The 12458-nt window shown below is 33.2% G+C and overlaps 1 protein-coding gene across 1 annotated transcript in view; it reads left to right on the top strand.

Annotated features, from left to right (window-relative positions):
- Positions 1-12458, top strand: part of LOC111064445 (myogenesis-regulating glycosidase) — a 68210-nt gene that overhangs the window by 34345 nt on the left and 21407 nt on the right. Inside the window, exons 3-7 of the mRNA XM_039435700.1 lie at positions 738-869; positions 3863-4039; positions 6467-6762; positions 7462-7642; positions 10446-10571. Coding sequence (XP_039291634.1) covers positions 738-869; positions 3863-4039; positions 6467-6762; positions 7462-7642; positions 10446-10571 — 912 coding nt within the window. The remainder of the gene's footprint in view (positions 1-737; positions 870-3862; positions 4040-6466; positions 6763-7461; positions 7643-10445; positions 10572-12458) is intronic.

Here is a 12458-nt window from a genome sequence, read left to right as displayed (position 1 = left end):
GATGAATACGGTAATAATTATTATTATCCTTTTAATGTCCTTCAGCGAGTTTTCCCAGGAATGATACCTATTGCAATCGAATTTTTATATTATAAACATACTATGTTCTGAATTTCGAGAGAATTGTTAGAGCCGTTTTCGAGATCCGGTGAAATACAAACATCTTAACATCCAACAAAAACATATAAACAAAAATTGCTCGTTTAATAGTATAGGATATGTGGAAGAGCAGTTGCCAATGTGTCAGTCGTCTGACCGCTTTCAGACAGGAAACTTCTCATGTTTAGCATGAGCACATGAACAGTCACTAGAAGTTGGAGAACGCTGGCCGCTTCAAAACGGCAACATCGCGCCTCTCTATCCCTCCCGCTGTATGCTCTCTCTGCTGCGAACTATAGTGATGTCCACGTTATAATTGAAGTGGATAAAGATAGAAGAATAGCGATGCTGATTCTCTGAATTAATTAATTATATTTCTACACTCAAAAACATAATTGGCATCGTTGTGGACCTAGAAAAGGATAGTACCACCGGCTTTGCCAAATGATAGACAAGGATAGCAAAACCAAAGTTGATCAAATACTGTCATTATAACGTGGACCTCACTATAGTTTATTACTAACTTACCGTACTTACCTAATAAGTACAATATTACACAATTTCAATCCTATCTGAGTTTGTTTACTTCGTTGATTCTTTGATTCCTTTACTCCATTTCAGATATGTTTCTGTTTCAGAGATCCATTGTATTCAGCAATCCAAATATGTCAATTACTCTAACCTGATAACTGGTTCATATAATTTGAATTTTATTAAAGAGAAAACTCAATCTGTGTCATCCAATATGGATAGGCCAAAACTAATAAAGGGTAAGTTGATATTTTAATACTAGCTATAGGCTACCGTATACAGAACCTATAATATATGATACCTACAAAGCTCCTTCCTAATCTGATAATAGGCCTACTGTTATTACGTGTATAAAAGCTAATAAAAGTCGAAATTCATCGACAAAAAAAATGTCACTGACCGAGGTTCGAACCTAGATCATGTTTGTAATTCACTGAGATTTGAGTTCTGATGCCTTAACGCTCTCGGCCATTTCATATTTTTGATTGAAGAGGCCTGTAAGTCAGGTAACGTATGTAGGCTACTATAATATAGTGTAGGCCTATAGCGGCAAACTTGAAGCCGGTTTGCCGGCATTTTCACAACAAAATATTGCTCTGAAAATAGTTAAATAATAGAGAAAACATTCGAAGATTCAATCTTGAGTGGGCCTAATGTTTTCTCTATATGGTTTGATATTGAAGAAAAATTATCTAAAAGTTTTAATAATGAATTACGGAAAAATTACTAGGAATTTTTCAGTCAAGGCTGAGTTTCACCAGTAGGCTTACCTTAAACTTTAGATCTCTGCTGTATTTTCCTATTATTATTGTTGATTGTATTGCATTAAGAAGTGGAATTCGATAATAAAAAAGAAACAATTATTACTCTACCTCACTTTTAAATATTGATACAATTATTGTACTTTGATTTCAAATTCGATTCTTCACTTTTAAAGACTTGCGATACTTACCTTTCTGACAATGGACAATGCAGCCAACATTATATTGTTGAGGCTATGGAGATATCATCGTATTCTATTGTTTGATATCAAAAACACAATAATAAATATTAAATTATGAAACAGTAATTCATAAAATATATTATAGACATGATACCGCGATTCACGATACATAATTATGTAGATTATTACAGTCGTTATGAGATTATCTCTATGATTTTTGTGAGATCGGACACGATCAGCTGTTATTCAAGGTCATTAGAATGGTAAGAATCATTGTAAATCTATCAGAATAATATTATGTTATAAGTTTATATAAAATCTAAACTAGTTTAGGAATACTTTGTAACCTTAAAATTACAGCAACTATGATGATTCGTAAATAATCCAATATATTGAAATTGAATTTATTGTGGAAACATAATCTTTATTTACAAACACACCGTCGACCGGGGTGACTTTGTCCCACCTCGCGGAAAAATATTCAAATCAGTTTATCGATCTCTGTTATCCGAAATCGATGTTCAACATTGATAGCCTTAGCCCTGATCATTATCGAAGTTCTACAATCGGTATCTAGTCAAATCTCGATATATTAGTTGAATTATCGACATAAAACCAAACTACTTTCTTCATCTTGTGATTTCGTTGTCGGAAAACTTCCTATTGGAAAACTTATTTTTAAAAGACTTATGATATCGGTGAGTACATATTATTTTGGCTCTTTTTTATATTTCAATTGGTATTATATAATATCCATAGTTGAAATGGTTAGGGTTCTGTTACTAGTTGAATACAACGAGGTCACTATTAGGTTAAACTTGGGATAACTTTGTCCAAGTATAAAAATTGTGATATTATGCAGGATACAATTCAAAATATGATAAATATCATGTATTATTTATTTATTAGATAGAGCGAACAATACAATAGTAGGAAAAGAAAAAACAGGCTATTAATTGCCCAAAACTTCTTCAATTTCCTGATTTTGTCACAAATCGTCCAAATATTATGTAGGTTATGTTCACTTCAATTTCAACACCAAATCTTCAATCTGAAACTATGAATCAGAATAAAACAAAGAATTTCAAATTTAGATAGATTGATAATAAAACTTCCGTTAAAACAAAAACCAAACTTCAAATATTCACAAAATATAGAATAAAATCACTTAAATTTCGAGCTCGAAAATATCACTTTTATTATACCTAAAAAAAAAAATATTCACCTTACTTGAGATTAATATTCTTATATTCTTGATCTTAATATTCATTTTTAGTTGATTCTGCAGCTGGAGCCAACATGCCTCGACGCTAAAAAAGATCTTTGGCAGCAGAAACTGAAATATTTTTCAACAAATAATTTTTGATTTTTTGAAGTGGATTTCATTTGTTTTCAATGTCATTATTCATTTTAAAGGTTAATAGTTGGTTTCACTTTGTCCAACTCTTGAAAATGAACTTTTTTCCATATATTTTTCAAAGTGAGGCAAAGTCATCCCAACCCCTGGTTGACATTCTCTCTTAATTTCAAAAAGATATATCTTTGTTAAAGTGGAAAAATATAAACTTTCTATAATGAAAAATATTCTTCAAACATTGTAGAAAACAAAAAAAATATTGCGAGAGATTTGCTGCAACTCAAGTATGATTGCAAGCGGTTTAAAATCTCAACTCCCCAAAATTGGGACAAAGTCACCCCGGTTTACCGGTACCATATTTGCTCACCAAGTGTATAAGCAGTACATCAAATGAATCACAAATCCCCACACATATCATGGAAAATATATGAATTGAATATTATGAATAGGCCTAATTGTGCCGGTAAGTGATTTTAGCAAAAATATCAAACTTGTATGAGTGGGTACAGAAATAGTGTTCCTCTAAATAGTCTTTCAATTTTATTGCCAATTTATTTAAATCCTTCTCCAATTGTAGACACACTGGTAAAGCTGTGAAATAGCATTAAACAGGGAGATTTTCAGGCACTCTTTCATATACTTGGGACCTTTTATTTACAACAAAATGTCAATAATAATGTTATTGAGAAGGTGGATTCAATATATTGAATTTGTATTTACTTGTTCAATTTATTATTGCTTCCATTTTCATTATTTGTTGTTAGTTTTTTCCAATTATCAATTATATTAAATTGAATTTGTATTTACTTGTTTAATTTATTATTGCTTCCATTTTTATTATTTGTTTTTAGTTTTTTTCAATTATCAATTATATAAGTGTGTTGTTTTGATAGAGCTTATCTCCACTATATTACTTCCTTCTTCTTTTGCAGTTATTGGCTGTGTTTTTGTGCTATTGACAATAGCATCTCTATTTATGGTATTTGCGGATAATGACCTTTCGAGTGAGAAAGTCCTTTCTGAAGACAATGAAACATTGCGACGTGCCTTTGTGGGCTACCTTGAAGATGAGAAATTGGTACACTTGGAGGTTCTCTCAACGTTGGAAGGTGAATATTGAACTTTATTCACTTGAAATTGGTTATTTCTACTACATACATGCTATATTCGGATCCACAGTATAATGGCAATATTTTTTTAACATGTTGCTATCATTCGGAAAAGCATTTTTTAGCTCCGCAACGTTGCCAGATCGTTTTTTACAATGTGGAAATATAACTAATTATATAATCAACTACATCATTGGTATTGTATCTTGATAACTTTAAAGTGCATTATAATTATTCGTTAGGTGCATGGTTGAGAATGTACGGGGATGATTATGCCTGATCTGCTATCAGCTATTACCTATATCATTAAAATAATATATCTATTCTCATGTATAAAAACAAGGAGACATTGGTTTTATTCAACACCCGTCATTATCACTAATTCCATCTCGGAATATTGAGGAAGCTTCTAACTATCAAATATGTTGTGGACAGCATGAGATATTTTCTGCATCAATAAAGGCAGTTTCAGGCTTGTTATTGTTATTAGAGCTTAATAATTATAATATAATAGTGGGGCCCATGTTATTACTTTCCTTGTCCTATTACCATAGGTAAGGAAAGTATTGCTTTCCAAAAAAATTAAGTTACCCTAACTCCAAGTTTTCTATACGTTTCAAGGTCCCTTGAGTCCAAAAACATGATTTTTGGGTATTGGTGTGTGTGTGTGTGTGTGTGTGTGTGTGTGTGTGTGTGTGTGTGTGTGTGTGTCTTTCTGTGAACCACTGAACTCTATACTAACTGGAATGGACTAGCAACACAAAGAAAGTGAGGCAGCTGGTAAAGATAGGCAACCCTTACAGCGTTGCCGATTCTCTGCCTTGCAACTGTCTTTCATAGAGGATAACTGATACCAGTATATTATATTTAATTTCATTCGTCAAAAATATTTCTCAATGATTCAATCATAAATTTTTATAATTGTGATTGAATATTTCATTAGTTAGTCATATTTCTACAAAAAATAATGTCGTTGTTGGTTTGTTGGATATCCATCTTGTTTTCACTAATATTATTACTATTATATTTTGATAACTTTAAAGTGAAAAAACACTCACATTCTTTTGGTGTGACGACGAGGATAGGATGGGTAATGGCTCTTGTGTTTTCTTTAAATCTTATATTGAAATTTTTGTCTGTTTTCCCTATGTAAAATTTGCTGCAATCTTTACAATTTAATTTATAAACTCCTTGTCTATTGTATTGTTGCTAAGGGGTGCTGTGTGGGGCAAGAGCTTCTTGAGTGAGTTTTTGGTTCTGTATGCAACCTTGTATATTTTATTTTCTTGAATGATGCTACTATTTTGTAAGTCTTATTGTTGTGGTATGTGAGAGCAATTAATGCTGTATGATTGTCGGTCAGAGTTTTGCAGATCGTTCTTGTTTTTAATTTTATGGAGTAGTTTATCAATCATTGAGGGTTTGTATCCATTTTGTTGTGCAATATATTTTATTGTCTTCATTTCAGTTTTGTAATCTGTGGTTGTCAAACTCTGACAGATACAATACGGACAATCATACAGCATTCATCACTCTCGCATACCACTTACTTTATGAACATGCCTGACTGTAGCGTGCATGCACAATGTCATGCATTAATAAAATAATGTAAAAGCGTACTGGATGATATTTTTATGTTATTTCAGTAGCAGCAGTTAGTAGTACTATAAGGAAAAAGGGAATATATGCCTCATTATAATATCAACATTGGGGCACCGAGTTTCGCTCGTTATTTGTTTATTGATAAACAGAACTCAATTCTTTAAAATTATTGGGAAAGGACTAACAGGCACAGCCCAAAACTATTTCTTCCCCGATTTTTGATTTATACACTATAAATATTCCAAAAAGTAGGTCATGTTCCATACACTTGAATTCAGGTCAAATTTTCAGTCCAAATATTTTAAATCATAAAAGTTCTAATTTAGATTGTTTACAAACCAAATTGAATTACAAAATAACACTCACTAATCACTTGGAACTGTAAAATAATGATTAACTTTGAATATTATGATATACCATCTCATGTCAACACATCAGATTATTTTGATCGAGTCAATTAAAATTCCTAGATTTCTCGCGAGATACGGTAAGCTAATTGATTACACAACTTGATCTCTCACACAGGCACACGCATCTTCTGTTATCGACAGACGACGAAATTATCATCTGTTTTTCCAAGGATGAATCATCCTTTTCATGTCATTCAGTGATTTTCCCCAGGGATGAGACCAAGTGCAATCGAATTTCTATATCATAAAACTACTATGTTCAAAATTTCGTGAAAATCGTTTTGAGAGCCGTTTTTGAGGTCCGTTGAACATAAATAAACAGATATAAAAATATAAACAGATATACAGAAATTGCTCGCTTAATATAGTAGGATTGTCTCATTTATAAATAATTTTCAATCATGTAATTTTCTAGGCAAGCCACCTAAACTAACTGGCAAACTAGGCGTTAATCTGCACCAGGATGATGTGGATGATGTGCCATCTCCAAATGTGTCATTCCAGCCGCAAACGACCGTTTTCACGTGGGACTCGCTCGGCATTCGACTTCAAATTTCGCGCCAATCAGATACCGACCGCTGTCACGTGATCAGGTGGACTAGTACGCATGCGCGGCCGCTGGAAGACTGCTTTCTGATTGGTGCAGCCAGCTGGTACGGGGGGCCCGAACATTTGAATCAGCGGTGGCCAATTGAGAAGCTGCAACTCAAGGTTTGTTTTCGAAATTATAACTGAAGGGGTAACTTTTTCCCCATGAATAAAAATAATACCATTTGAAAAATAATGCTATTAACTTATTTTAATATTATACCATTATTGCCAAAAATGATTACTACCGTATCGGTTCTTATAGGGGCGCTCACGACAAAATGATAAAAAAACAAAAGTGTGGAGATTTGATTGATTGAGTACTTTATTCATGTAGATTACAATATATACTGGCTTATACACTTATATACAATAGCTTACAATACAGCAAAATAATTATAGATGAATTTACATAATATAGACTAAGAAAATAATTATTGAACTGTATATGATATGAAAAAGCAATTTGTAATAACTATAGATAAAATAGATAATATTGTTATGCATCTACATAAATTGGCGGAACTTTGGACATATCAATGTCCATTCTTCGGAAAGAATATTCAAAGAGAACAAGTACGGGATAGTGAATTCGCGAATGATGCATCGACTGATTAACTTTGCATATAAATTCTTCATCTGCCAAGGATGGTTTTAGGCCTATTTTCGACTCTTCAAGATCTCATTTATTAGACCTACGTCAAGTTTTTAAATGGACCCTTGTGGAGCACGGGTTACCTGCTAGTCTATTATGCCATTGTGATCAGCCATGTCTTTTAAACATTTGAAAAGCTGAAGTTTTGTTGTGTGTTGTTTGGTTAGGAACTGGCATACGTGCCCAGCCAGCCGAACAATGTCGGCAAAACAGAGCCGTTCTGGTTCAACTCGGACGGCATCAGCATCTACGTGAACGTGAGCACTCCACTCTTCGTCGATGTCAGAAATCATCGATCCGACGGCCTTTGTCTCATTGCAGATGACCGGAAGCCCTATTTGCCACGAGGTAGCACATCACATCACAATAATATATTAAATAATATATTAATATTATATTAATTTGGGAATGGAATAGTTTTGGGCCAAGCCTGTTGTTCCTTCCCAATCATATTTATATGATTTGTTATTGTATCCACGTATAAATAAATAAATAAATGATAAAAGGTAGGCGCTCACAGATCGTCATCAGACAGATGGACTATTATATTTGATGCATCGTTTTCAATTGGAGTGCGCATACCTATAAGATGCGGATAGGTATGCATACTCCAATTGAAAACAATGCATCAAATCTAATCATCCGATCCGTCCGATGCGTGCCGTCCGTCCGATGACGATCTGTGTGCGTGCGCCTACCTTTAGAGATCAATTTAAAGCTCTCACCCCGGGCTGGAGAACTCGCTCAAGAATAATTGTACTTATTTTGAGCTATGCAACTTGTAATTACATTTATTCATTTAATCATTGAGAATTACACAACTTACAGAAAAGTACCACAGGCTTACACCCAAAATTGTTCCAATTCTAATTTGTACAACATTCAAAATTCTTCAATTACATACTCAATTACAATCATTTACAATTCAAAACACACAAAAATAATTTTTAAAATAATATAATAAAAATTATATGTGAATCAATAGATTCAATAGAAAACAATTCATTCAGTGATAAGAGATCAATTTAAAGATCTCCCCTCGGGCTGGAGAACTCGCTCAAGAATATTGTTGTACTGATTTTGAGCTATGCAACTTGTAATTATATGTAAATCAATGGAAAGTTATAGCTCAGGGTACAACCATACTGAAAGCGGAGCGTGGCGTGGCGTGGTCAGAGCGTTCATGATACACACAGGAAGCGTCTGAGCCTCAAGCGTCAAGGGCCTAGAGAATGGCGTTGTCTATGTTTGCATGGAAATTACTTTGTGAGAATAATAATTACTTGAAGTATTGGATATTATTAGCTAAGCCTGCTAGGACAGAGTGAGTTGATGAAATTAACTTAGATTGTCGACTATTTGGTGAATATCACCATCTGTTTAATGTGCTAAGAAAGCATGAGTCCCGATTTTTTGAATGCTTGCGAATGTCAACTTCAACCTTTGATTTTATTTTGACGAGAGTGAAGACTGATTTGGAAAAACAAGTCACTAATATTGAAGGAATCCAATATCTGCTGAAGAAAGACTTGTAATAACACTAAGGTAACCATATTTCATAGAAATATGAATGAAATGGATTAGAATAGTCTTACTTTTCATTTCAAGTGTAATAGGTGAATTTTCTCTTTTGATTAATAAAATAATACACATTACAGAGGATTTAGGGCAAACATTAAATATACTAGTATACTAGATGGTGGTAAAATGTAGTAGAACAAGTGCATTATAATGTACAAGAGTAGACCACTAGTATGTACATTAGTAGGGCACTCGCACTTTGACGCTCCGCTTGTAGACGCTTCAAAAAACAAACCAGCTTGTTCCAAAATTTGACACCACGCTCCGCTCCACTCCGCGAGTAGACGCTTCCAGTGTGTTTCATCTCATTACTTGACATGATATTGTTCACGACGCTCCTCGATGCCACGCCACGCTCCGCTTTCAGTCTGGTTGTACCCTTACTCCGTATCAGTAAATAAGGGTCATATGCACCGCCTACCTTTTACGCTAAACCAGGTTTACTTATTGCATTTATCACAATGTGTTTCATACTTGGTTTCAACAAACAGCTGACATTTCTCCGTCTAAACCGAGTATCTGCATAAAGGCGTTGGTTCCTTATGCAGATACTGCATAAGTCAATGAGAATCCAAGATAGACGGCAGAAATCAGGTATCAGCGCAAAATGAACAGACAGTCTGTGTGATAACTCCCAAATCAAAAGTCTGCAGTCAGCTGGATGATAAGCCCCGACAATTGTTTTTCGTATACACTTGAAATATTATTTCTTTCAATATTATATAATTTTTCTTGATTCTGTTAAGCTGCGTTTACACCGGAGTTAATAACACAAGTTTTTAACATTTTTGTTATCAACTGATGTTAATTACAAAAGTTAATAACATCATGTTGAGTTGCGTTTACACCGGAGTTGATAACATGAGTTATTAATGAAAAAGTTGTCAACTTGACTGAATCGACAAAAATTCTCTTGAAAAAAGTTGATAAACTCGTGTTTTCAAGAGAAATTTTTGACAATTCAGTCAAGTTAATAACTTTTTGTTAATAGCTCGTGTTATCAACTCCGGTGTAAACGCAGCTTTACGATTTTTATTACAGTATATAACCATTTTTAGTTTGATTCATGTTATAATATTTGGTATTTTTTATTCGCACTCACTCCTGGTGAGCAAGTTTCACTCATGCCAGTAGTACCTTTTTTATGAATCTTTTTATTATTTATAGTATCTATTATATTTTTACTGATATAAGTGAGATTGTTATGGCAAATAAAATCAATTTCAATTTTAATTTCAACTATCCTGTTTATCCTCGAAGGGGACATAAAGGAGTGAACCAATTTTTTGGCAAACAAATTCGAACTGTATAATGGTTCAAAGAATAATGTTGGGCATTTAAAGTTGATTGATGAATAGAGAGTAAACGTCGAACAAACCCTGAATCTGACAACAACTCAAGGCTTCAGTCATTAGTAAGAATTCACTAAGCTCGTTTAATGATCAAAGTCAACTGTCAACTAGAGCCAGGGTGGTTGAAATTATATTTTGCAAGTGTTTCTTTATTAACGTATTCAGTTCTTCTTTCTACTTGTATGTGCTCTAGTTTATTGCTGTGTCTGTTTTTGCAGCAGAGAAACTATTGCAGTACACACTGTGCAACTTTGAGGACGCGCGCCAAGCCTACGAGTACAGTGTTGCCAACCTGTTCGACCGGCCGGCGGCATTGCCAGATCGTCGCATGGTTCAGCATCCAGGTATAGTAAGCTTGTTTTTTTTTCAAAATTGATTCTTTTGGCCTATTTATTTATAAAGACAACATGTAACCCCTGATTTGTCTCCTTTACAAATGCAGGTAACTGTGAAATTAACAATCTTTGGGAAAATGCATTTTTAAAAGATACAATCGCAACATATGTTGAAATTCAGAAAATTGATTATTTTCTAAAGGAATGCTTTATGAATAATTCTGTCCAGCCAGCAGAAAAATAATACTTTTTGTGTAGTCGAGAAATTGATATTGTGATAACTATTAATATTAAAAATAATTTGACAATAAAAAAAAAAATTGACAATTTCTTAGTATTTTTATTTAAAAATAATACTATTGGTTCTAATGAGAGAAATGTTTACACTTTTTCAGAATGTTTGGCAGACAAAATAAACCAGAGGGGAAAATTTGAATTTAAACAGGTCTACAGTAGGAAAAAATTATAAGAACATATTATAAACATACATATCTGTACCAGTATTAAACATGAAGATAATTAAATATAAATCCATATACTATAATAAAGGAAAGAACAGTTCTTTCCTTTATTATAGTATATGGATTTATATTTAATTATCTTCATGTTTAATACTGGTACAGATATGTATGTTTATAATATGTTCTTATATTTTTTTCCTACTGTAGACCTGTTTAAATTCAAATTTTCCCCTCTGGTTTATTTTGTCTGCCTCAGTTACTGTCTTGTACTCGTACGGGATAGGAAAATTATGTTTGACGTATCATCACGTCTGAACTACTGGACTGATTTACTTGAAATTTTGCATATAAATTCTTAATTAACCGAGGATTGTTTCAGGCCTATTTTCAATTCTTCAAGATTTCATTACGTCAAGTTTCAAAATAGACCCCCAGAGGAGCACGGGTTTCCTGCTGGTACTCAATAATTGAATATATTTATTATAACGATTTTATAGAAATTTCTACCAGAATATTATCCATTTACTAGCAGGTAACCCGTTCTCCGCAAGAGACTGTCAAATGCACAAATAGATTGAATTTAGTTTTATAGTTTCATGCATCAGGATGGAAAGGATATAGAAATCCTTTCTAATGTATGGATATAGAAAAATATAGAAGGTGAAACCGTTGAATACACTATTTCATCTATGACCACTCTCAAGCAAAGTAGGCCTACTGTATAACAAACTGAAAAAAATTACGAATTGAAAACTTGATGAACTGAAAATTAGACGTAATAAAATCTTTTCGCCACACTGCACAGAAAGCAGCTTTTTTTCCAGTCCCTACGTAGATCTGAAAGACATTGTTTGCCGACGACTCTCGTCTGACTTCAGAACAGGTTTCTTTCCGGCTAAGACCGGAAAAAGTACCCTTTCCAGCCGCTAAATTTCAAGTTTGCCAAAACAGCTGATCAAAAAACTTCATTATTTGAGTTTATTATTCAATAATTATAACATTTATAATAATATCATCTTATTGTCATTTGAAGGAATAAAAGAGTATAAACTCAATCTCCCATATGATTGAACATAATCTTTTAGGTTATTTAGACAAATCAGAATAAAAAATAAAAATACTTGGACAATTTCCTCATATTCAGATTACCTCAGATTTGCTAGAGCTGTGATCTTCCACTTTTGCTTTCGGAAGTGCTTAATAAACAATTATTCTCATATATATATATATATATATATATATATATATATATATATATATATATATATATATATATATATTCTCGGCCTACGGCCTCGGACTTGAAAACCGATTTCGAGCCGGAAAAGTCTCATTTTCGGCCCTAGGTGCGAAATATACTATTAAGAACTTGAGGTAGGCCTATAACTATCCTCGGTAAATTAAGAATCGATATGCTAAATTTTCAAGTAAATCA

This window comes from Nilaparvata lugens, chromosome 9, assembly GCF_014356525.2.
Source record: "Nilaparvata lugens isolate BPH chromosome 9, ASM1435652v1, whole genome shotgun sequence".
Taxonomy (NCBI): Eukaryota; Metazoa; Arthropoda; class Insecta; order Hemiptera; family Delphacidae; genus Nilaparvata; species Nilaparvata lugens.
The sequence above is the reverse complement of the archived record's forward strand: the minus strand, read 5'-3'. Positions and strand labels throughout refer to the sequence as shown.